Source organism: Manis javanica, chromosome 16 (genome assembly GCF_040802235.1).
Source record: "Manis javanica isolate MJ-LG chromosome 16, MJ_LKY, whole genome shotgun sequence".
Lineage (NCBI taxonomy): Eukaryota > Metazoa > Chordata > Mammalia > Pholidota > Manidae > Manis > Manis javanica.
The window spans coordinates 17,023,420-17,050,871 of NC_133171.1; the positions used below are offsets into that span (position 1 = coordinate 17,023,420).

Genomic DNA, 27,452 nt, shown 5'->3' on the forward strand with positions numbered 1-27,452 from the left:
TCCATTTCAAATCATTTCTCTCCTTTCCCCCCTTTTTTCTTGAATCGACTGTAAGCTGACTCTGGTATGTAAATGGAAACTGTTGTCCAGAAGTTACTAAATAAGACCCTTGCAATTCAAAAGGGGAAGGCGGTAGAGGCCTGGGCTTAAAAACTCAAATCTTGACCTCGCACCTATCAGGATGGCTAGTAACAAAAAATCAGCAAATAGTAAGTGTTGACAAGGATGTGGAGGAAATGTGAGCCCTGTGCACCATTTGTGGGGATGTAAACGGTGCAGCCACTGTGGAAACAGTATGTGGTTCCCAATACAATCAAAATGGAAGTACCGTGTGACCTAGTTCTTAAACGCCTGGGTGTGCACCCAGAGGGACTGAAAGCACGGCCTCAGAGAGACGTCTGTGCGTCCGTGTTCACACCAGCATCAGTCTGAGGAGCCAGAGGTGAAAGCAGCCCCGGAACCCACTGACAGACTGTGGATAAATATGGTGCCACCACACAATGGAATTTTATTCAGCCTTTGAAAGAAAGGAAATTCTGACCTGGGCCACAACACAGGTTCACCTGGAGGGCACTGTGTCGGGTGCAGTAAGCCGGTCGGAAAAAGACAACCCTTCATCAAGGCGGACAGGGTGGAGTGGCCATTGTGGGCTGTTCAGTGAGTTTTGGCTTTGCTGATGAGAAAACCTCTGCAGGCCGGCGGCACAGCAGTGAATGCGCTGGACACTGACCCTGACACCCGACAGGGGTTAAGGTGGTGAGTGTGCTGGACACTGACCTGGACACCTGACAGGGGTTAAGGTGGTGAATGTGCTGGACACTGACCTGGATACCTGACAGGGGTTAAGGTGGTGCGCGTGCTGTACACTGACCTGGACACCTGACAGGGGTTAAGGTGGTGAATGTGCTGGACACTGACCTGGATACCTGACAGGGGTTAAGGTGGTGCGCGTGCTGTACACTGACCTGGACACCTGACAGGGGTTAAGGTGGTGAACGTGCTGGACACTGACCTGGACACCTGACAGGGGTTAAGGTGGTGAGCATGCTGGACACTGACTTGGACACCTGACAGGGGTTAAAGTGGTGAACGTGCTGGACACTGACCTGGACACCTGACAGGGGTTAAGGTGGTGAGCGTGCTGGACACTGACCTGGACACCGACCTGGACACCTGACAGGGGTTAAGGTGGTGAGTGTGCTGGACACTGACCCTGACACCCGACAGGGGTTAAGGTGGTGAGCGTGCTGGACACTGACCTGGACACCTGACAGGGGTTAAGGTGGTGAATGTGCTGGACACTGACCTGGATACCTGACAGGGGTTAAGGTGGTGAGTGTGCTGGACACTGACCTGGACACCTGACAGGGGTTAAGGTGGTGAATGTGCTGGACACTGACCCTGACGCCTGACAGGGGTTAAGGTGGTGAGCGTGCTGGACACTGACCCTGAAGCCTGACAGGGGTAAGGTGGTGAGCGTGCTGGACACTGACCCTGACGCCTGACAGGGGTTAAGGTGGTGAGTGTGCTGGACACTGACCCTGACGCCTGACAGGGGTTAAGGTGGTGAGCGTGCTGGACACTGACCCTGACGCCTAAGAGGTATTAAGGTGGTGAGCGTGCTGGACACTGACCCTGACGCCTGACAGGGGTTAAGTTGGTGAGTGTGCTGGACACTGACCCGGACACCTGACAGGGGTTAAGGTGGTGAGCATTCTGTTATGTTTCCCTTACTGTGACTCAAACACAGAAATAAGGCCTGGAAGTTAGTAAGACTGGATGTGAATCCTGCCCGACCTCTCCTAGTGCCTCATTTTGTGCCTCTGGTTAAGTACCTACTGAGTCAAGGATGCTCAGATTCCTTCCCTGTGAAGAAGTGGCTCCACTAGTGCCCCCCTTGTGGGTTCTGAGGGCTCTGAGCGGTGCCCGTAGGGTGTTCAGCACAGTAGAGGGCCCATAGTAAGCACTGCACGAGTGCCTCTGAAGCAGCGGGCATAGCGTGCTCAGCTGGTGGGGGAGCGGGCACCGAGAGAGGGAAATCCCTCGCTACCTCTCGAGAGGACTGCTGCCCCAGGCACCTAACATGGCCCAAGGTTTTGCTCACGGCCTTGAAAGCTCAGAAACTGACCTTTACCCACAGAAGAGACCACACGGACAGACACAGGGGACCAGCATAGAAAACCAGAAGGCTGACATATTACCTGCACACTCACACAACAAACCTATTTATTTCCTTCAGGAAGATTTGCATAGGAAGGCAAATTGCCATCAGAAGTTTGCCTGGTAAGTGTGGACCCACTCAGGGGGAGCGGATGAGATGGCTCACAGCACTGGGCTAAGGTGACTCGATGCAGTCATTTCCACGGAGGGATGGTCGCCAGACTCTCTGAGGGCGCCTGGCCAAAGGAGCCCCTCTTCCGGGACCCAGGTGTTCACCGCCAGGGTTGGCTTCTGGGCTTGGCTGTGCTCACACGGCTGACCACTCCCACCCTCTGCCTGGCCTACTGTTTCTCCGGCTACCTGAACACAAGGCCTTCCGCAGGCTGCAGGCAACTCCTGCAGGCCCAGAGCCAGTGATCTCCTTAAGGTGACCCTGGCTATGTTACTGTGACCAAAAAGATGTCTGGTTTCAGACAGGGTAACGTTTGTCATCTCAGATACTAGAGCAATACAGACTTTCATTATTTTGTTTAAAAGCCTAACAAAAATCATTAAAACACTCACTGAATTTCTATTTACTGCTGGGCAGTTAACCATCAAGGTATACTGTGAAATGAAAATGGCAAGTGTCCACAATTTATCTCAGAAGGAGGCGACAAAATACATGCATGCGTTTGTTTATATTGTGATAAACACTGGAAGAAGAAACTGAAAACTAAAACAAAAAAAAATGCCTTAAACAGGTAAGACAGGAAACAGGCTGGGGGCAGGGGTCATCAGAAGGTGAACTTTCAGAGCATACTTTCATAGATTCAATATTGCAAAATATTTTACATAATTATGAAACAGAATTAAATCTAAAAAATTACAAAACATTGAAAACAGAGGGAAGGAAACAAATGCCCCTAACTGTATGTGGCTTTGTTGGCTTGAACTCTGGAGAGGAACTGCTTCGGGTGACCTTAAACCCGTCACTTTCCTGTACATCTCTGGAGGGATCGTCCCCCAAGAAAAACAACCACAGAACCTCAAGAACCTGGACTGTTTTCAGTGGTCGAGGTGGTGGTGGTGATGGTGTGGTTCTTACTGACAGTTATGTGAGCATGACTGGAAAAAGCCAGAGAATAATTATGCCGGGTCATCAGGAAATGAGATCTTCAGCATGGAAGAAAGAAGTTACACATATAACAGAAAATTCCTGAATTTGACTTTAATGATGGTATTGGGGAAAAAGGATTTTCTGGCTCCACTTGCTGAAAGGTATAAACACAATGACTAACCAGTGGCATCGAGGGCCCATACTATAGTCTCTAAATACAGTTTTGCTCTAGAAGAAACCAGGGTTCATTTGCGCCAGGGACGGCTCCAGGTCTGGGGCAGAGGGCAAGGTGAGGCTGGAACAGCCTGTCACACCGGGAAGCAAAGAGACTGTCAGTGACGCAGGGGCTACGTCCTCCTGGGTCGTGAGGAACCAATGCCTCAGGTACGTAAAAATCTTTAAGTTTACAGTAATATTAAAAAATCTGTCATTGGTTATGCTAGGAGGATGCTAGGGAATCAAATAAAATTTTAAATACTGGTAAACAGAGAAAAAGCATCAAGCCTTTTTCTCACATTGTCAGTATGAACTGTACTCAGGACAAACAAAAACTGATGAGAAAGTTTCTCTTTATCTTTGAGCTAATAAATGAGGAAGGAAAGACAGACTTAGATGCCACCATTCTGCAGTCCCTGATCCCTCGGACGGTCGAGGCAGTGCTCACCAACCACCGGCCCCACAGGGACAACCAGACACGACACACCTCCGACGGACACGCACACCGTGTGAGATGATCTTGTCAAAGACTCACCTTGCATCTCATCAAGCGTCTAGATCTAATCTCCAATTTATAAAACAAATTAGAGAAACTGTTAAATTATATCAGAGGATGCAATTAGCAAACTCCAGGCTGTAAAAAATGCCACATGTTAAACAACCTGTTTTTTTCTACAAATTACAATCCAAAAAGGGAAAGAAAAGAGAAAAGAGCCTCCAGCTTTAAAATGTCTATACCAACTAATTCCAATGCTTGAACCTTAGTTGCACCCCAACTTCAGAAAAACTGTTTAAAAAATTGCAATATTTGAACACTGCAGGATAAAGAATTGATGTTAATTATTTTTAAAAGTGACAATGAATTGTTACTATGTTGTAAAGTAATCTTCATCTTTTACAGATATTTTCTGACATATTTAGGTGATATGAAATAAATAGGAAATGCGATTTCCTTCCAAATAGCCAGCAGTGATGGAGGTGAGTAAGACCACGTATGATATGAAATCAGCTGTGAGCTGACAATGGTGAGATTATAGTATTCTATTTTTGTATATGCTCAGACATTTCTGCAAGATAAAATTTCCATAACAGAGTTAAAACAACTCCCAATCTTTGATGACAGCTCTCAGATAATTTTTCATATTATCAAAATTTTTACAGTATCGTATATGGCCGTGGATTTGGTACAGGTGATGTTAGGCCCTGTTTACCCACGGGTTCTCTTCAGACAGAATGACTGACTGGTATAGCGATTTTCTAAAGAAACTACAGTTGTATAATAAGATTATCACATCGAACAGGATGTGTTACCACAAATTAAGGTTTCATGAGAGGGCATGGTAAAAATACCAACGCTCTTAACATCTTAAAACCGTTTTGCTCAAAGTTCCCATTCCCCTTGCCTCTTTCACCATATACCCCTCCCCACACATACACATCCACCTACCCACCCACACCCACAACTTTTGCCTGTCTCCACCACCATTTTTATAACCCCCTTTTGGAGAATTATTAATACATGGATGAGGGAGAATCTCCATCAGCCAAGATGCTGTTCAACTCTACCCTCTAAAGTCAGTAATGTGAAAGTTTGGTATTATTACATTAAAATACTAAGATTGCTTTCACAACTATCAAACATCCTCTCCCTTGGGAGTCATTTTCCTAGAAGAGTGCTTCTCAAACTTCAGCAACGTCAGTATTCCCCAGAGGGCGTAACAACGCAGATTGCTGGATGCGACTTTCAGAGTGTCTGACTGAGGTCTGGTTTGAGGCTTGAAAATTTGCATTTTTAACAAGTTCCCAGGTATTACTACTGATGGTGCAAGTCTGGGGACCACACTTGAAAATTATTATCCAAACATTCCTGAAAAATTACATATCCCCTGCGTCCTCCCACCACTTCTTCCTCTGAAGAACAAAGTCCCCTGACACTTTCTACACAAAAGTGCATGATTACCCTTTCTCTGATTTATATTTATCCCTATGAACTCTCTGATGCCTTCACTGGATAGTTACTATATAACATACAGAAATGTTCCTTATCAGATAGGGAGAGGCTTTCTGGCTTCCATCATCCCTAAAACTAATCAGGCTCATGTGCCCCTCATTCCCATTCTTCTCTCTGATCTCCCACTTCTACAAGATGTTGCCAGATGCAGTTCCCGCTGGAATATGATTCCTCCGAGGACACTAACCTCTTGACTATATCATAGCTCTCCTTTTTCATCATGTTCTGGGATCTGTCCATCATTAATTTGAAAATAACAAGACCTGGTTTCTTTTAATATTTATAGAATTCAAAGTTCTGCCACAGGCTAGGCGTTCAACCCATTTTTGCCAAATGAAATATCCCAATCACAGAGACAACCGAGGTTCAGGGACCAAAGTGATACACAAAAGGTCACAAAGGCCGTCAGCGCAGATGCAAGAATTCCGTAACGCCGACCCCACGAGTTTCACGGCCTGTGCGTCCTACCTGGTCTGTGGTACCTCTCGGCAGTGCATCCGAAGAGGTCAGCAGGGCCTCCAGCGAGACGAAGTAAGTCCAGTGGAGCACAGGGTCAATTACTTACAGAACAATCATAAGTTCTCAGCCAGGAGGAAATACTTTTTTTTAACAATATTTTGCTTTGGATGCTTTGACCTTTCCAGGTTTCCTGACAAAGTGTGCGGGAAGGTCATGTTCTAGAAAGACTCAGGAAAAGCCTAGAAAACTCAGAAAGGTAGACATTCTGCTGAGATTGGTTCTCCAGCACTGAGCAGAGTAACTGAGCAGAGAAATTTAGCCCCTTTCGCCGTTCACACCACACGCACTGCATGTTCACGGCTAAAATAATTAACAAAATCAGAACTGTTTGAACCAGGTCATCCTAAGAGACTGCCCTGTCTAGATGCAACTGGACTTGGAGGAAATGGAAAACAACCCTGTAGTAAACTTTACTACATTCCAGGAATAATATTAGGGAGTTTACATACTCAATGTATTCCCTTCAACAATCCTATGAAATAGACATTATTATTCCCATTTAACGGATTAAAGCTCAGAAAAGTCACACACCTAGGGTGAACTGACAAGTTCAGACACAAGTCCGGTCTGTCTGACCCCAGGCAATGCCTCATCCACAGAGTTAAATTGATTTTTTCATTCAATAGTTCCAGCACCTCTATTAGGGCTTGAAGAGCTCAAAATGTCTACGACATGGTTACGACCTCTATCTACTCCCAAATCCTATAAAAATGGAAGCTGTTCTCTTCTTTCCTAATTTATTAGGGTTCATATCATTAGCAAAACATTTCTAACATCAGGACAAATTCATTAAAGAAGGCTTTTAACCTTTTAAACCCTGAGTTTGGCCTATCTTTAAAAGCTGACAAATAATGAAGCGTAAAGTTATGTTCATTAATTTAATGTAGTCACAAATGCTGATAAAAGACTTGCCTGATATTTCCCTTAATGTAAATACCCAAATCAGTATTCTGACCCTTTGGCCTCCTGCACACTGTCACGATTCCCATTCCCGGAGGCTTGGAAGGGCCAGCAGTGAGCTGACCTTGATCCTCGGCTCAGTGAGGGCTTTTGGGCCGTCCGGGCTCAGCGCAGAGCTGGCGGTAGACTGATGAGAACCCCCTTTCCCAAGCTGGAGGGAGAGGAGAGCAGAGACGGCTGCCCCATGGAATTTACACAGTAACATTACTATTAAGGAACTAATACAAGGGCACTACTACTTTTCCTCACTTATGTATTATTGATGGTGATGCTTTAAAGCAACAACCACCCTTTTCAACAGGCGCACACGAGGGAGTGAAAGCAGGCGGCGACTCCAGAGTCACCTTTGCCCACTGCCGCCCTTTGCTGTGAAGTCATTTTCACGGTGGCAACTTAATAATCAACCTTGTAAGACACACTGTGCGGGCAAACAAAAATTGGCCAACTTCCTTTAAAAATTCCTCAAGTAACACATCAAATGCTAAATCTCTAGCAATATAATTACATTGCTGGATTATACTGGCCATCCATCCCAAACCCAAGTGCGATTTATTTTTTTCAAACAATAGTGAACACTAATGGTTACGGTTATCAAGTTTTAGTGGTCGGCCCTGGTTGAGCAGGGCGACACACTTGGCGGGGTTCTGACAAAGGCTAGTCCACATCATTCCATTAGCAGGTGGACTGCGGTGCACACGGACTCCTCATGTGAGCTGGTCGAGGCCACGAGAGGTGTCACTCATGTTTGGGTGCCGGAGTCCATCACAACAGTACGTGACAATACAGATAAAGTGCCCTCTTTGTCACTACTCTCAAAGTCAACTTAGCATGCCTCTGTGATTCCCTTCGAGGGTAGAGATGATACATACATCAAAACAATTTTGGAACGATATGGCCAGATAAGTAGCACATCTTTGTTCCGTATGTGGAGTTGTCGCTGCATACCTCTTGTTGGAGCACGTGACAACTGTGTTGGAGAAAGGACGCCAAGTGATGCTTAGAAATGTGATACACATTTTCATTTCACACTCCATCAGCTTTTACAGCTGTAGCTCAGTGAAATGTAAGAGAGAGCTTGGCAAACAGCCATATTTACCAAGGTATAAAATAGGGGTTAGGTTTTTTTTTTTTGAAAAGAAAAGAATGCTTAATTTTCACTCCCTACGACTAAAGCAGATATCCGGCTAACACCCGGAGAAAGGCATCATGACCACATCTACTGACATGGTTTAGTGCCTGTTTAACTGGAGGTTTTCTCTATATTATAAACAGCTTCGTAAAGTAAGAAAACATTCCCTCCCTTGGCTTCTTCCCCACGGGGTCTGCTGCCACAGATCCATCCTGGACTAGACGGTCTCCAGTATTAATCTCTCACCTGAAAGTCCTGGCTGCTGCCCTCTGCTTCTAGCCTAGATGCAGGAACAGCTTATTCCCGGTGCAGGCGGAGAAGCAAAGCTAAAGGCATCAGCAAAAATGCATCTTTCTAATTTGGGTTTCAGCCTGTCAGAAAGCACTGAAGCCTCACGCAGACCCAGGAAGGGACCCTGAATGGTGACAGAAGCATGTCTGGGTCCCTGTGCCCCCACAGCCGCTGCCTGCTGGCAGGGCAGAGAGGAGGCATCCCAGACTCACCTCCGTTAAGCCCGAGACTTCCCCTCTTGCCAGCGGGCTGCTGATGGAAGGCGTGTATACTTTGGCGTCGGACACTGGCTGCCCTTTCATGAAGTGTTTTCCTGATTCGTAAATGTCCACTTCGACCATTTTCCCCATGAATGTGGGGTTCTTGGGCACTAGAACCTTTAAAAAAATTTCAAAAGCTTAATTTTTAAAACCAGCCCTTCATTTTAGAACAGGTTTTGATTTACAGAATTATTGTAAAGATAGCACAGACACTTTCTATATAATATACTTCCACTGTAGGTCCAGATGCCCCATTATTAACATCCTGCATTAGCAGAACACATGCATCACAATTACTGATGTATTATTGTTAACTCAAGTCCATGCTTTTCTCTGACTTCCTCAGTTGTCCCCTAATGTCCTTTTCCTGTTCTGGGATCCCATCCTAAGTGGGCTCTATCTGCCAGCTGACAACGGATCTGGGATCTGGTAGGACGGGAGGGCATTTTCTGGGAGGAGTGGAAGCCCTGCTCTTTGGCTGCAGGATGCCTGGTGTCCCAAGGCATGTGGAAGGCAGACCTGGAAGACCCCCGGTATCGGCCAGCCCGTGACTTCTGGACAGGCCTCTGACGTCTGCTCTTGGCTGTCCCAGGCAATGAAGAAAATGGAGACAACACTGATGGAAGCTTTGTACTTTTAATACCTTCCTCATTAGCGGTCAGAGCAGTGGTTTGAGATGACACTTCAAATAAAGGCCTTCATGGTGTGTGTGTGTGTGTGTGTGTGTGTGTCATGGTGTGTGTGTGTGTGTGTGTGTGTGTGTACATGCTGATGTGTGAGCATGGGTTTTGGGAGAAGAGAAGAACATTTAAAAGCAACATTTTCAATATCCCAAACGTTGGTGTGTGGACCTAAGTGGCCCCTTTACCTAATGGCTGCCATTCATCTCTTGAGCTCTGTTACAAAATGCATGTATTTGTTAGCTCTACATCCATATAGAATCAGCTACTTTGAAGGGGACTCTAGCCAGTTTACAGGAAACTGTCAGTTGGTCTCCTTCCACTGGAGATTTCTGATTGGAGCATCAGTTTACCTGGAGCGAACATTTCCCCTCCTTTGGGACTGACAGACAGACCGTGTGCGTGCGTTCTGTCTCCCTCACGCTTCTATTTCAGTCCTGTAGCTATCTGCCCATCTTTTCAAGTCAGGATCCAAAATGAATAGACTAATTCTAATCCAGAAATACTTTGATATCAAGATACAATTTCACTTCTGGAACTCATCTTATTTAAAAATAATTTCTATATGAAATCTTTGATATACTTAGTCGTAGAGACAAAACATCAGATGCAAGCCAGCCACTAGTTCTACAGCCAATTTCTCTGACAGGCAAAACTGGATTGTGGTCTTTCTGAGCTTGATTTCTTATGACCACTGAATACGCTCCATCCAAGTATAGGAAAAAGGTCACCTGGGTGGTGAATTACTCACGGCACGGTAAGACCTTTGGTATGAGGATATGAAAGCCCTTTCAAATCAGTTTTTATAAAACAAGAAAATCTCTAGAGTAAACTATCCCTGGGAGATTTGGTACTATGGAGGAAAATAACTCTGTGATCTGCTGCCCTGATCTCAATGAAAGGCTTAGTGTCGCCTCCCCCTCCGGTTTTAATAATTGGAAAAAGTCTGACTGCTTTAAATTGGAGGAAACAGCTCATGAGGCATGCCACTGCCTTTAACATGAAGGGAGAAGTCCCCTGCTGGGGCAGAAACCAGATGGCAGGAGAAAGAAGGGAGAGAGGCGACCGCAATCAGTCCAGCCCGTGCCCAGAGCCGCACAGAAGGCTGGCCTGGTAGGAGGCGGCTCTCTGGAGTCAGTCATCAGTCAGTGGGCTGGGAGACGGGACCCTCGGCTCAAACACAGTGCTGGGCACCCCTCCTCAGCCTGCAGGTAAGGGACGGGGCAGGCTTCTCTGGGCTTGAGATGCTCCCCCCAAGTCTCCTGAGGACCCGGGCCCAGCCTAAGAGTGGTCCCTGGGGAACCCCAGCGCCGGGGGCCCCCTCAGAAGCTGCTTCCCTGCCCGGCCCTTAGCTGACTCGCCCACACTGGCCTTGAGAGCCTTCATGAGCTCGAATTCCAGCCAAGGCGCCCACAAAAAATGACCACTTCCCATTTGATGAAAAAGGAATGAAAGACTAGGGAAACCCATTTGATATTAAGTTACTGTAATCTAGGAATGACCCATGGAATCCCTGTGTCCCACAAGAGTCTCCCTTTCAGGTGGCACATTCCACATCCTCAGCCCGTTCCAGGGTCAGTGCCCGGAGGGAGGCACGGTTTTCTTCAGCCACTTTGTTCCGGCACCTAGGGAAGTGGAATCCCAAATGCTGAAATGGCCATCTGGCAGCTGTGGGGGGTAAGGCAGGCTGGATACCCGGGCAGCTCGGAAGAGGGGTGCCCTTCGGGTTGCCTCAGGAAAGCCTCAGAGTGAAGGGGTTTTGATCCTTACTCGCCCTGGTCTCCAGAGTTGTCCACACAGTTTCAGTTGAGTCCAAGGAGCTGATGTTTCCCTTTTTCCCCAATATTTTTATCAAAGAGGAAGTTAAGAAAAAAAAAATACTGAAACTAAAGAAAAGGAAAAGAACAATGGAGCACCCACCCAGCCACCTGCTGAGTGCTGTGACTGTCCACGCCGATGCCACCCCCACAGACGTTGCTCCTGCTCTCTGGCAGGCCTTCGCCCGGTCCTGTGCCAGCCGGTGGGAATCCAGGCAGCGGTAACTGCCCGTTCCGAACCCCCAGAAGCCTAAGGCTGGTCCTGTGGAAGATTAATGAGGACTGAAACACACCTGTTCTTTGTGCGCAACGTTCTGTGGACGAAGCCACAAGAGAAGCTCCACGTTGGCCTGGCTGGCTACACGCTACAAAACAGCTTGGCTGCAATGACATTCTACAACCCTCCCCTCTTTCTAAGTCTCTTTTGTTTAAATTGATTTATTATCTCATTTTGGAGAAAACTGGAGAATACAGAAGTGCCTCTTACCTGCTCATAGAATCGATTGTGTGCAACATAAAACTTGGAATCAAAAGATTCTTCTGTTACTAACACTTGTTGTCTTTCACCAATCTGCACGGAGAAGGGGAGAAAAAAAGGAAAGATCAGGGCAAACACCTGAGAATCCAAAATAAATGGCAGCTTCTGAAGAGTTCTGGACCAGTAAGTCATGTCTTCTTGAATTTAAAAGACACTAATGGGAAACTGGTGAACCACTGTTTTGAAACAAACATAAGAGTGTATGTCAACAATAAAATTTAAAAAAAATAAAATAAAATAGACTCTAGATTGCTAATCACTTAATAGCTGATACAGAATCACTGATTGATATTCCCTGAAAGATATTATTATCCATGTAGCAATAGAAAATTAGCATAGGATGAAATCTTATTTTCCTACTTAACTATGAAACAAAACTTGATCTTACTTCCTACTTCAACATAAGTAAGATAATTAAGGCTTCTAAGACATACAAAAATCTTCTAAATATCACTTTATTTCTTGAAACAAAGTTGCAGAAGATGCCAGAACAAGCTGCTTCTAATCCAAATTCATGAAAATATTTTGGCAATATGAAAGAGTAGTAATAAACATCAACTTGAGTTATGAGGGATGTACACTAAAGAAAATGCCTCAAAAGCTAGTCATTAAATCCTTGCACTTAAACATTTCACATGTTGCATATGATTCAGAAATAACTGATTCCATCACACAGCTATTTACTCATTACATACATTTCCTGTCACAGGCAACTGTTTTTCTTTGTTGCAGCCATGACCCCATGTTGATTTGTTGTTTTTTTTTTGAAGAGAAAGCAAAAATATGGGAATGTTAATTCTCTACAGAATCAATCCACATTCATGATCTAAGTATGCATTTTTAATAACCAAAAAGTTAAATCAGCCAAAACACTGGTTAAAGAAATGTGACCATTCTAAAAAAAAAATTCTATCATTCCCAAGTTTATTCCACTGTGAAATGCAATACTTAAAGTATCAATTACTTTTCTTTTTTTTGTAAGGTTGTCAAAATGTCTTATGTAGTGAGCCAGCTGTATTGAATGACTGTGCCTGGAATTATTTTTGCCATTACAACTTGATAAATACACCCTCCACATTAAGGCACACTGGCCAAAAACATTTTTTTAAAGAATTCCCTATTCTCTTGTATGTAGGGACTTGTCCCCAAGTTCAGGCAGCTACCATTCAGGAAACATAAACACAGCTGCACTGAAGAGACTACCTAACAATTAAAAAAAAGACAAAACCCCACCAAACCCCACTCCCCACCAAACAATGCCAACACCTAATACACCATAATCCATTCGCTTTTACTATCTCATCAAAATGCATCTCCCTAGCCAAAGACTGTAAGGTCTCCAGGATGACACTTATTGAAGACTTATTCACTCCCAGAAAACCAAGGGAAGCTCCTGCAACATTAATCTCTTTTAAAAATCATGTATCAGCAAAATAAAGTTTTCCCAATCTCTATTTGAGCATTAATGGCTCTGTTTATTACAAAAGACTGATGAATACTGGGCTTCACTGAAGTATATTCTACTGGAAGAAAGCTTAAATGTTTGCACACATTTCAGTGTGAGCCACTTATAACTTAGGGTAAGTATCTGTCAACAGTTCTTTCGGAAATCTGCAATTACACTTCATGTACCACTACATTTCCAGGGAATCAGCCTAACAACAATACGAGACTGGAGAGCCATGGAAATGTAGGCTGCTGCTTCCCTCTGAATTAATGCAGCTGTAGTCATCGTTTTGGGGCTGCTTTATTTTACCTGGAGGTAATAGTGATGACAGTAATACATACACACAGAATTAGAAAGACTGCTATGTTTATAGAATAGGGGGCCAGGCTTTCCAACACCTATCAGAGAACTATTTGTAGGTGAGTATCGAACTATTATTGGCCAAAGCAATTCAGGAAAACTGCTATGTGCAGTAATTTACCACCTAACAGCTGGATTACTGACTGGAATGCAAGGTTATGTTGCAGGCTTAAGGCAAGCCCTCAGCCGGAGAGGTTAACTGGAGCACTGCTTGTGTATTTTAAAAAATGAAGGAACTCCTGTGAATATATAAGAGGTTGGAAATAATGCTTTCACAAACTTTGTGACTGGTAGCACGCTGCGGCTGTTCAGTAGAGATGATTCAACGCAAGTGCAAGGGAAAACCCAAGGAATGGTGGCCTCAAGGCATCTGGAACATTCAAGGGCGGGAAGGGAGGGGAGGACGATTTGGAGGGAGAAGCAGCAAGCGTAGTTCAGTGGAGTGTCAGGAGTGCGAAGGAGGCCAGCAGACGGAGATGCCGACTGCCGCACCCAGGGGCGGTGGGGTTGGGGGGCGCACACCAGGGCTGCGGAAATCACCTGCGCGATGAAAGGGATCGGACTACATCTTGGGCCTTCACTCTCTTCATCAAAAAAAAAAGGGGGTTTGGTAGAAGTGAGACGGAGGTAGGGTGAGGACTGCTGGGCTGAAGAAGAAGTGGATTATAACACTGAGAGGATTTTCCAGTTCCAAAATTCAAGGTCACGGTTCCTGGCAAATCTGCAGTTAGCGACTGGTATGCCCACAGGTTTCAGATGAAGGGCATACGTGCTATAAATCCAGGCTCTCTTTTCTTATAGTGAATATATGCTTGGAGCCCTCTCCAAATTCAACTGCTTTCTTGCTGCCTTTAAAGTAATAACATGATCTTTAATACCACCAAAGGAACATTACAGAGTCTCTCAAAAAGCTAGGCACTGGCCTGAACTTGAGGAAGCCTGTCAAATTCTCCCCAAAACACCCCACTTCTTCACAATCTTATGAAAGACATCCCTTTTCCCTCTGATTTGCTTTATAGGCATGAAATGTATAGTTGATTAAATAAAATGCTTAATTCCTAAACATTTTGGAGTTTAAGACCTTGGGATGGGAAAAGCATTTCTATGGGAAACTCAGTTCCTACTTACAAAGTTTGACCTTCAGGAGATTTGTCAGGACTTCTGAAAGTGGCTGTCTGCCTGGTGCCTGTTTTAACAAGCTAGGCAGACTTCGTAATCTATTCATCAAATGTCCCTGGAGAAAGTAACTTTTCCTGGGATGTGCAGAACTTCAGTTAGTCCCTTCTACTATGACTCTAAGAAGATATTTTATGAAAAACGAATTAAAAAATAGCCTTGTAAAGCCACCCTTTCATTACGTACTGGGTCACTGACGTGAGGGAAGGCACAGAACTGCCCCACAGATCCTGCAGTGCTGGTGGCCTCAGTGCTGGGGCCACAGCGTGGCTGAGGAAGGAGTATGGCTCAGTTTTCTAGGCCTTGTGGAAGAGATGTGAGAAAAGCTCTTGTAGGATTTTTTTTTTTTGAAACACAAAGGAAAATAAAGGCAATATTCCCCTGAACGGAACAAGAAGGAAGGGACCTCAAGAGGGCTTAGCGATCTGATTCCACAGAGGACATGGAGGTCCTGCGGATGTGGCAGCTTGCACAGGGGTGGGGGTCAGAGCAGAAAAGGAAGTTGTGGGACCACTCCTGCCACGTGTGCCTCCTGTTCAACTGCGGAGGAAAACCTACCACCTCACGGCTCCCGCTGCAGAATGCAACTCTTCCTTGAGGAGAGAAACATCTGTGACAACAAAAGGCAATGTTTAAAATTCAATTTTGGGGTAGATTTTTCAGTATGTTACATAACCAGCTAGCTGTGTTATTTGTGTCACATCTACGCTGAAAATTTCCCAAGTGTCTGAAGTTGTGAGAAACATCAGCGCTAACCATATGGCCACATCACACACAGAAACACGCCCTTGCATTAAAAAAGCAGTGGTTTCCAACAGGATTTGGTTGCTGAATGCTCATCCCAATGCACTCTACTTTTCCATTTGTCCTAAAAGACAACATTTGGTGTGACTATATAAGGACTTACTAAGAGAAACTAAACAAATTGGTGTGAGACAGGCAGACAACACCAAACGAACCACAGACGTCGGATCATGTGGGTGTTTGCCTTTAACCCCAGTAAGAAAACCACTTGTCTAAGTACCCCTTGGACTAGGAGAAAAAAAAGATTTCTCTTGAACTCACATATGGCTTTAAATATAAACTGTACGTGAAGTCTACTTTCTCTCTACGAGTGTTTTTTTTACCCCCTACCTCATTTTTGTTTTAGTTAAGCAGAGAACCTGAGCTTCAGAAAATAATTTCAATTCAATTTCTATAGTTGGGTTAGAGAGATTTCAATATTTCAATGGAGCTGCTCAGAATATCCAAAAAACATTCACAAAGGGCAGATACATATTTGAGGACTGGCATAGAGAAATACTTACATCTTGGAAACGGTTACTAAAAGGTAAAGAAATTATTTTGCTTCCCCTGAAAAGTTTCTAGCAGTTAATTTTCCTGTCCAATTGCCTCAGGAAAAACATGGAGATTAAAACACACATATCAAAAGCTCTCATAATTATTGACATCATGTCCCAAATAAACTTGAATTTTATCTGTTTATCCTATAAAATATTCTGACATGCTACTTTTGCAGCAAGTTTTTTCTTTCTTTCTTTTTTATTGAGGATAATAAAATACAGTTTTTCTACCTGACTGGTTTCTGAATGCATGACTCTGGGAAATGTCAAATGTCTTCCTTTAGCTCCTGTCAAATTAGTTTTTTTTTTTGTAAGCTGCCTGGAACATGTTAAACACAAGGCTGTGACCTTAAACTCTGAAATAATATTCCTACTGTCTGTGCAAAAGCCTGCCCTCACACACACCTTTAGACTAATTACTGCAGTGTAATGCTGCCAGCGCACCCCTGTAATTACACTTGGAGAAAAGTAGGGTCTTGTTCTTTCCTAGCTAATGAAAATGATAACCTTTCCATTTTGATTCATCATTCACAACAGGCAGAGCACGCGATGCTGGGCCTCCAGGGTATACGGTAATTTCCCCGATTGTTTATGCACACTTCTGTTTCCTGGCCCTGCAGAAGCTGGAATTAAAGAACCAGGCATACTAATGCTAAAAACAGTCAACAGTAATAATAGCAATAACATTAAAATTTAATATCATCCTTCCTTCACAGTACTATTCTATAATGAAATAGGGCCTTGACACAGGAATGTGTGTCAAAAATGATGACTGAGCATAGAAAACAAGTAATGAGACTCAACGTCCATTGTATTCAGTATGCTTGCCATCAGTTTACTGGTCTACCTAAGGATGCCTGAGAGATGTTGGACAGTTTATTCTCAAAGGGGCTAGACTTGCATCTGACTCTCAAATGATGACTATTTAAGAACAGCATCTTCTGTGTGAAAAACAAATATTCTTTAGCTTTGTTTATTAATAGTATTAAATCTATTCAAAAGGGAGTGAATGTTCCTTTGGGGTAGAATATCTGTAATGGTAAGTATTTCACCGATGCACATTTAGTAATTATTGTATCTTTGTGGCCCTACTGTTTCTTCCTCACTCTCAGATATAACCTAACCCTAAACACCAAGGAAGCTGAAAAAATCTGGTTCTTCCAAAGTCCTTCCTCCCAAACCAGTTGAGGTGAGATACAAGGTGTTTTTTGGAATCAAAGACTACAAATTTCTTGGGACGACAGCCGCAGGTGCTGTTCCCTCACACCACAGTCTGGCTTCCGTCCAGCCATGCGGCCACCCCGTCACCCCAGGAAGGGAAAGACAACCCAGGTGAATCTCTTCCCGGCTGGAAGCAAAATCTCATTCTTAGCAACACACGTATTTCCACCTGCTGGTGGGGAGGCAGTAGTAACGGAAGAGCCGCAGCCCCTACCCATCTGGTTCAAACCACTCTTGGCCGCAAACATGACAAATGCCAACCGGACCCCTTTTTAACATTGCTGCACCTGGGTCCCGATTGAGCTTCCAATTCAGAAAGTAGCTAAGTTTTAACCACCTGCTTGTACATTTTTGGTATTCTAGAAAATTCTAAGGTGTTACCCTCAATGATTGGTGAATTTTTTTTTTTTAATTGCGGTAAGGACACAAAACATGAGATCTACTCTTCTAAGAAACCCAAACAAGTGGCCCTTCCGTATCGCAGACTTGGCACAAGTATGTCAGTCTGTCCTCCCGCGCCAGATGAGCTCTACAACACCCAGACAGCCCCGGAACGTGCTGACACTTCAGGAAGTCTGAGGTCCTATAGCCAGATGCTGCCAGCATCTCTACCCGTGAGATCTTATTAATGGGATGACTCAGGGGGACCAATATGGGATGTGCATGTGGAACATTTTTATTAAAAGTTCAATTCTAAGTCTAAACGATTATTTCCTTCACTTTCCTCCTTCCAGATCTTTCCACGTGAGTCTCTATCTATCATTACTCAGCAAGTCTGGGCCAATCTTCTCGTAAAGGCACAAAGGTGACCATCCTTACAACTGAGGACTACTGAGCGGATGAACCTTCCTGGAAAGTGTCTTTAGAATTTTGTTTCACCGATGACACAAAAACAAAGAGAAAGACAGATGACGACTTGAGGAGTGTTGATGCGGTGCAGAGACGTGCAGTGATCGCCTGCCAGAGCGACTCCTGCGTCCACTGTAGGCCCTGGTCCCGGCGCCGGGGTGACGGGGAGGCCGGGGTGACGGGGAGACCAGGCGCCCGGCCTCGCACCACCCAACACATCCTCCACCCTCCACACGACGTCCGACTCCGAGGGGCTCAAGGGACGATTCCGACATTCGGGGTAAAAAGGTGCAGGCACGGTATGTAGGACCACCTGCCTCCAGCCTGGCCACCAGCCTCGAAGTGCAGGCGCATGGGTGGGGAAGGAAAGCCTTTAGTCCCGACTCGCTGCGCAGACGAGCAAAGTAAGGCCCAGGACGTGAGGAGGACAGCACACCCCGCGGAGCAGGGGCGCGGAGGCCCCGGGATCGCCACCTGGGTGCTGGTCCCACGCACAGACGGCGAGGCTCCGCTGGGGGTAACCCCAGCTCCTCGCAACAGGCTCCCAAGGCGCGCGAACCACACCCCACCGCGGTCTCATTGGAACGAGATTGTGGTCTGCACCCCACCCCCTCTTTCCAAGGGTGCACCAAGGAGCTGGGTGCATAACAAGAGCTGTCAATCAAATGGCCTCACCCTGTCCATCGAAGAGGCGCCTCTGGCCAGGACCTGATAAGCAGACCCTCCCGGGGAAGATCGGGACCTTTGTCCACCTTGACTGCGGCCGCTCCTGCTTGGAGCAGATTCAAAGAAAACTTCTGCTGTGTGGCGCTGTTTTGTCTTCACCTTTCAATTGTTTGTTTCCGTGGGGACAAGAACTGAGAACAAACTCGACCCGCAATGTTAGAGATTGACATGGTTGAAGTCATACAGTTCATAATATTTATCTGAATCATTACAAATGGGCTTTATCCTGACAACAGTTTTTTGGCAAGTGAATTAATGAATCACCCTAAGTCCACACCAGTGTCCAAACGTAGCTGGTTCAGCATTTGAAATATGTACACACCAGTATAAAATGCACACCAGATTTCAGAAACTTGGCATGAATAAAAGAATGTATACCTTGTCATAATTATTTATTGACTACATGCTGAAATATTTTTGATATGAGTTAAATAAAATATATTAAGATTAATTTTACCTGTTCCTTTTTTACTTTTTTGGTGCAGCTACCAGAAAATTTAGAATAATAATCTGTGGTTCACACTATATTTTGATTGGACAGGACTGCTCTAAGCCATAATTATCTAGTTTTTAAGGATTTAACATAAATCTCTTACTTCACTATTGGAGAAAGGCCCATATTGGTCACTTTTCAAAAAAAAAAAGTGTTTTAACTCACCATAAACTGTCTAAATTGCAGCAATCATATAAATCCAACAGTCTGATTTGGGAAAGAATGTGTATGTATCTATAAATTGTAAAGGCAGGAATTTTGAATTGCTAATTTCTCTTTTTGACCTTTAAATTATTCTTGCTTCCATATTTCTGGTTGGCCTCCGCCCACAACCCCCCAAAACTAAGGCATGATCAACCTGCTTTTGTTTTTAGGGAAATCCAGGCAACCAAGGAGAAGCCATCTAAATTTTCTCATCTGTCATTTTGCATTTTGGGTAGCTGCAAAAGGAACCATATAAGAAAATGGCGTTTGGACTAAAAAGACAGAAATTGATCTCAATTCATTTCTCAAGTTCATTTTTTAAAAAGTCAAAAATGAATGTCCAAAACACGTACTGCCTTTGGCAAGATTAATCTTTTGTTATCAACCCTGTACACAGATGTGCTCAATAAATAACACGTGCAGTACACCCCACCAACCTTTCAACCATTCGCCAGTCAGGACTGAGGCTGAGGAGGCAGAAAGGATTAAGCAGAAATCAAAGGCAGTGAGTTCTAATGGTGTCTAATTATCATGACAAAAGACGCTGCCATACTCTTTCAGCAGTGGGCAATACATCTCATTAAAGAAGACTGAATAACAATTACTCTCCGCTGCGCCCCCAGACCCCCCCAGTCCTTCTTGGCTGAGCTCCGGGAGACCCTGAGAGCACAGCTCCAGAGTGTCTGCTTTATTGGCCAGGCGCTCAGGCTGCAGGGAAAGAGCCCACTTGGGTCGCTGTGCACCTGCATCTTGACGCGTCACCCCACTCCCTCTCCCGCTGCGAAAATGTAGCTCCTTCAAGCGCAGACAAGCCCTGCTACGCGGTTTATAGGAATATAATAGTGAGAAATGGCAGTGATCTAACAAAATGAATACCAGTTCCTCCGAAAATGTCTTTATTTAAAGAAAATTGATCTCTTTATTTCTCTTCACTTACATTTTTCCCATTTAATATTATTTCACTGTCTGAACACTGAATTTCTACCAAGTTTTATTGCAACCAATTATGATCTGTATGCATGAGTGTGTACGTGCACACATACACATGGCGTGGAACTTACAGGGAAGTAGTTCGGTTTAGACCTTCCCTAGTTCCTCTCGATGACAGACAATGAAATTCAACACAAAGGAATTGAGGCTGCAGGTGAACACGTGGGCAGTCTTCATATAAATTTAACCATGAAAAGATTCTACTTAAACCAAGAATAAAAACACATTCTTACAGGGTGATCACTAAGAAAAGACAAGAGCTTCAAGTAATTCTGTGTACTTTTCCCCCTATCAATCTACGGCGGAGGAAGGGCTGAGCAGGAGAATGAAAAGAGGGCACTTATTTCATCTGAACATCCCCAGTTCTGAGCTCTGAGCTATGGTTTTTGATCAGTAACACCTTTCAAAAAAGAATCTAGTTATGAGGGCTGCTTTGATTTTTTTTTGTCTTAATGGCCTCTCCTGCCAGATACAGTCTACTTAAACCTGAATACTGCCATGCCTGCACACGGCCCTAGGAAAAGCTGTTTATCACAGAAGTAGACAGGATCCCCTTCAAACGTTACTGAGACTAAAAAGCAGAGACCCAGCCAACACACCCCGTTGCTGGGAAAACCTACTGAACCTATTTACTATTTTTAGGGTGTCTGGATTTTCCATGCTACTGCAAGGTTACTGCATTGCAATAACTGAGAGACCTTAAGAATATTCAAGTCATTAATAACCTCATAGTCTAGAGATCTGGCAGGTGGCATGTAAATGCTACACACACTCTGCATGTGGCTGTGTTCAGTTAAAATAAAAGTTGGGACTCACTTAAATCCTAAAAAGCCCTTCTCTATGTGGTGAACTACTCAGCATTCAAGAGCCAGTTTCTACCTTTCATCCTACAGGCAGAGTGGATTTCTTAAATTCTCTTTCTCACTGAATTTTCCTGTTTGATAGATCACATTGTAATTTTTACTTCTTGCTTATTTCCACCTTGCAGTTTTGCCAAAAGGTAGTCTGCACGTGTAACACGCTCACAGGAACCCAATTCTGCTTTATATTTTGAAGCCCAATACTTCCACACGTTAACCCCCCGTCAGTGATCAGATCTCACCACCACAGCCCCAGTCTATGGACTCACAGTTCACCAAAGGCTTCTGGCTCCTTGGTTCCGTCTCCTTTCCTTTTATGACACAGCCTGAGTGAGTAAGATGAGGACTTGACGAGACTTGACCAGGGAGCCAAGAGGCCTTCAGTCTCCCCCTGACGCTGACCAGCTGCGTGAGCAAGTCACTTCACTTTCCCGCCTGTTTCCGCACCTGAAGAAAAGGGGTGCGGGGCTTGAGAGCAGGAGCCCATAAGGCTACTTCTGGCTCGCATCTGGTGTTTCTAAAGTAGGAGTTCCACTGAGGAGGCAGGGCCAGTGAAGTACCCTGGGGGTCACTGAGGCCCACAGTGGAATGGGGGTCTGCTGGCTGCGGGGCAGCAGCGTGTCCCTGGGGCACGGGCAGGGGCTGGCCCCTGCCGACAGCTCGGCACTAGTGGCACCACCGCTGTCCCCTCTTTTCAGAGCTGACACAGTCTGGGATTAACCATGTTTGCCAAAGGCCAGGATGAATGAATCAATGAACAGGAGCACCACTGAGGGGTCTCAGTTTACCCATCTGAAAGAAATGATCGTAATAATTACCTGGATGCTGTCTTGCATTTTCAGATTAGTAAGCTAGTTTCTGGGAGTCAGCGTATATGCTGGGAAGTTTGATTATCGGTGACACAGCCAATAGCCCTCCCGCCGTCAGGAGTGAGTTCCCAAATCTCACATATCTTCCACCAACTCTAAGAAGGCAGCTCTGGGAGCTGAAACCCATTCATGAGCTGAGTGTTACTACTGGGCATCTTGACTCAGACAGTCAGGAGAAAAATTTAATTTTATAAGTAGAGAACTGTCTCGGGGTGCTATGCAAATCACTGCTCCAGAACAGGACTCACTTTAAGAAAGTAACACTATGTGGAGATATGACTAAAGTCCAGACTGCTGTTCAACATGCTAACAAAGTAGAAGGCTGCAGGAGGAGCCCGTGTCCTTAAGGGGCTCGGGACGCTGCAGGAGGAGCCCGTGTCCTTAAGGGGCTCGGGACGCTGCAGGAGGAGCCCGTGTCCTTAAGGGGCTCGGGACGCTGCAGGAGGAGCCCGTGTCCTTAAGGGGCTCGGGACGCTGCAGAAGGAGCCCTGGTCCTTAAGGGGCTCGGGATGCTGCAGGAGGAGCCCGGGTCCTTAAGGGGCTCAGGACGCTGCAGAAGGAGCCCGGGTCCATGAGGGGCCCCGGTGGGAACCCTGCTGGGCCTGCTGCCTTCCTGTTGGGCTGGAGGGAGTCCTGCCTGAAAAGCAAAGGGAAACTCTTATGCTCCCTTTTTGAAGCCATGACTCAAAAGGAATTCAGAGACATAAGACAAGGCAAACTGAATGGGGAGAAAGGAGGAAAATGGTCCAATATTGATAAATCTACAATTCATTTTTTCAGTAGCTACTGGAAGATGAATTATGCTGGAAAAAAAAAATACTGAGCAGCTTCTTGTCATTTCTAAAACATGATCCTATGCCTGCCTGAAAGAGTTAAGGCTGTATAAATATTTATCATTCTTCTTTCAAAAGGATAAGAAAAATTCCTTTTGCATACATGAATTTCAGATTGCTAAGCAAACATTAGAATATGGTCAGGGGCTCATCATCTTAATGAGGATATGGTGATGAAATTTTTTTTTTCTTACTTGCTTATACGAGATCCAAAAAAACCTAGAGATTTTGATTTTATATTTAGGCATGCACAGGCCCAAGCAGTTAATGCTTTTAGAAGCATATGGACAGGATGACAGGAATACCATCTAGGCTTACAGTGGGACCAGGGTGAAAGATTCATTAAAAGTGATAAACAGGACATGCCTTTCTTAATGTTTTTCAATTGCATATTCAATACAGCAGGCCAGTGACTATGCATTTTAACGGTCTTTATTTTTAAGAGAGCTGCCAGATTTTAATTACAGATTAAACAGTTATTTGCAAATGAGTATCTCTTCATTAACATATCAGAATCATCATAATAAACAGTTCTCTGTTACTAAACAGCACATAGGCTACTGTGAAGTTTAAGAGCAGTTCCGTACTTCAGGCACTAGAGCAGGGAACTAGCCTACCTATCCTGAGCAAGCTGATCCCTTAAACCAATTTAAGGGATATAAATAAATTAGATGAAGGCTCACAAGATTCTAAATTTTACGAGACTGTAGATTTTGTTTCTTTTATTTGCAGCTATAGCCTTAGTCCTGAATACAATGCTTGGTTCGGAGCAGGATCTTGATAAAACATTTGCTGAATGAATGAATGAAAGAACTAGCTCTTTTAACAAGTATATGGTTATATTTTTGCAGTTATGTTTTTCATGCATTGACACTTTTTGAAAAATTGCTAAACTGAAATCAAGTCATCAGTGAAGTTGTTCTCAAAGGATTTAATTCTGTAATTTATTCTAAGGAACAGAGAAGAAATGCATTTTTTTGGTTAACAGCTTCATAACAAAGAGCAGTTGTAATAATCTTATCTTACATAGTTCCTTTTTTATTTACTTTTAGTAAAGACTTCATTTTTTTTAGAGCAGTTTTAAGTCCATAGCAAAACTGAGAGGAGGGAACAGAGATTCCCCGTATAGCTTCCTGCCCTTCCATGTGCAAGCCTCCACCATTGATGTGTCAACCTAAGGTCATTCATTACAACAAATTCACCACCCTGGTCAGGGATGTTGGTAATAGTTCCTTATTTTTTATTTGCACTTATGCCACTCACAGATGAAGCACAGAGAGTTTAAGTAACTTGCTCAAGGCTACTTTGTTAGATACAGTTCCCAGGAGCCACACTCCCTAGACCAGTGTTTCCTACAGGACACAAGGGTGCATCATCTCTCTGCTACTCGGTTTATGTATGGAAGCAAGCAAAAAGCAGGCTCCTTCAGAGAAAATAGTAAGTTCTAGGGTCGGCACACAACACAGTGAAGCAGGAAAAGAGGGCAAACGGAAGAATTTTCATTACTATCATTCACTAATCAATAGAGGAAGATGGAAAATAATCCAAACATTTTCTCAGAACAGTCACCTCAAGTTCTCAGTTTTGTTTTAGGTTACAACATATCCAATATGGAACTGCTAACATCAAAATGCAGACTAAGAAAGTCTTGGTTTCTTAGAAGATTTATGATCAGGTCTCTAAATTGACTTGGGCAAGATGCCGAGGCACCAGGTAACCATTCAGGGGCCGGAGCACAGGGAAAAAGAGACTTAGATACGGGACAGTTTCTGGCTTACCAGGCCACGAGCAGAAGACAAAACCACAGAAGATTCTTCCACTGATGAACTTTGTTCCCCCCTTTTTAGGGACATACCAGATGAGTAAAAATTAGTGAAGCAGGACCAGTAGCCCCACGGATCATCCATACATAGGCAGAGAAGTACTTGCGTAGTTTTAAAATACAAAACGTCAATCAGGTTTCTGTGACAGTCATTATGGATCAGACTGGCTTAGGGAGTCTCCCCCCGAGGTTTCCTAGAAATCAGTAAAAGATCAGATTATTACAACTGGGACCAGTTGCTTACTTCTAAAAACCCTTGGAGCTGCCGAGAGCTGCCTTTCCGGAGCCCACTGGTCTATTAGCCGATACACTCTGGCACCTCAAGGGCTGGCAAGAGATTCAAAACGTCAAGTTCTTGGGTTTATGCACGTGGCAGTGGGTAGCTGGGTTGGAAGAATTCATGAGAACGTTCATGCAGCAGATGGAGAAAATTTGATTCTCCAACTTAACTTCTACCAACCACCGTGACTACGAGCACAACTACTGCCTCTGTCACTCCTTCTGTTCTGGTGAGGAAATAGGTTGACTTACTTCCCACCAAACGCCGTACAGGGTAGGCCGACATCACCTTCAGGCTACCGAGAAGGTAAAGCTGAGTGAATTTTTTTTTTATGTTCTAAAGATCAAAGTGATAATAACCTCTTACTTGGATTATACACAGAGACTTGTGGAGCAAATCAAAAATGCTGTTTTATGAAGGTATAGTAACTTAAAATATTAAATCACAAAAAATTTTATTTCTGATTAAAAAAAACCAGATATTATGATGAATAATTACTTCTAAATTCTTCAGAAATCTAGTAGACAAAAAATGACATGTCTATCTGCTGATTATTAAAATACTCCTCCCCTTCAGCATTTCCTTGAAAACACAGGGGAAATAACCCCCAAGGAACTACTTGCCCCTAAGCAGGCATTTTCACGTTCAGTGTGTGACTTTGTTGAGCACTGGCCTCTGGTTCAAAAGGCCCCGGAGTGATAAATGAGGGAAACATCTGACTATTAACATACACAGCCATGACAAGGAATTGTTGATTCAGGGCAATTAGCTTTATAAGCCTATTTCAGGTAATGTTGCTGTCACAGTCTCATATTCTCTCTCTCGCCCCCCTTCCCCACCACACCCCACTCCCAGGAAGGTCCCTGAGCCCTCCTTTTCCTTTGAAAACCCCATATCTTCTGTGCAAAGGTACCGCGCCCTTTCGTCACTCTGAGAAGAGCTGGGAAGACAAGCATTGCCCTGCCAACAGCAGAAAACCTGGTTCCCTTCCAATGAGCCAATCTCTTGCTTTGTCCTAACATTAAAAGATACCAGGGATGCTGGCAATCTCGAGGTCCTGAACTTCTAAAACTAATGGTGGCAGTAAACCACAATATTAGAGTTATTAGAGTTGAAATTGTTGGGTTGATTAAGAGTTTGGTGAATTAGAGTTGTTGATTGGCTGAAAAGTAAGAGAGATGTGGCCTGCTGGCCCCCCTCCCCAGGCTGTATGCTCTGCTGCTGAGCACCTCTCTGCTGGGCGGTGGGGGGGGGGGTGCACAGGGAACCTGCCTGGGGCAGGGCCCCAGCTTTGGGCCTCCCGGGCTTGGGGAAGTCCACTGGGATCCTCGGTCAGACGCCCGACAACCAGTTCTCTCAACGAATGACAGCGGGCATCCCTCTTAAAACACCAACAACTGCTGTGTGCGAACAGGCCATTGGTGATATTATTGCTGTTATAGCTGAAGTGGCCTGGGGGTTGTACAAGTGAATAAATCATTGGAAACTTATTTCCATACTATTTTCAGTCAAATTAATTCCTTTTGCAATGGCTTTTTACAAGATCATCTTTCACAAAGTAATCCCTCCTTTCTTCCAATTAAAAATCACTATATACAAATTAACATTAAAAACCAGTTTTTTAAAAAGCTAAATTATAGGATCTCTCCATGATTTGAGTTCACCGATTGCAAAGGGCACATCACAGTACCTGTGCATTCATGTGCTCTCCACTATCAGTGGGATTGCGACATGACGGTGGAGGATTTACAGGGAAACAGTAGGCAGTGGCTTTGAGCAAGAATTTCACATTGTAAGAGGTCCTTAAACGTGCAACCCTTCTCACGTGGTTTAGATAAGAAATACGATTTCAAGCCTGCTTCCTTTTCTCTCCTTTTCCTCCCTCCCCAGGGCCCTGCGCTGGGTCCTGTGCACCTGTCCCGACTCTCGCAGTGGCTCACAGTGCATCTGCTCACGGTGCATCTGCTCGGCTGCTCATGCTTGGAACACTGCATGCTACTCTGTTTTAAGCCCCATTTTCTTATTTGACAGACTAGACTACCAAACTAAGAATTAAAGAGACAGATATGAAAATGTCAGCTAGGTATTGTAGAACAACATATTAACAAATTTCACTTATATTGGTTTATTCAACATTTTTGCTTAGGTTGCTAAGCTCTGAGAAAATATTTATCAAAAATAAACTATGACTCTATATGTTTGCTCTCTTTTCAGAAAATTACCAAAAATACCAGTAAATGATGACTTCATTTTCCTTATAGATAAGTAGATCCAGCAGTCATTTTTGAGATAATGTATC

General features: G+C 44.3%; 1 protein-coding gene across 4 annotated transcripts in view; it reads right to left on the reverse strand.

Annotated features, from left to right (window-relative positions):
- The window catches only part of CDKAL1 (CDKAL1 threonylcarbamoyladenosine tRNA methylthiotransferase), a 633,245-nt gene that overhangs the window by 17,114 nt on the left and 588,679 nt on the right, over positions 1–27,452 (reverse strand). For 3 of the 4 annotated variants that reach the window (XM_073224446.1, XM_073224444.1, XM_036994284.2), the window contains 2 exons: positions 11,630–11,713; positions 8,598–8,762 (listed from right to left, as the gene is read on the reverse strand). In XM_073224446.1, the coding sequence (XP_073080547.1) occupies positions 8,598–8,762; positions 11,630–11,713 (249 nt within the window). Of the gene's footprint in view, positions 1–5,366; positions 7,933–8,597; positions 8,763–11,629; positions 11,714–27,452 lie in introns of those variants that run through there. The other variant, XM_073224445.1, reaches the window with a different exon arrangement.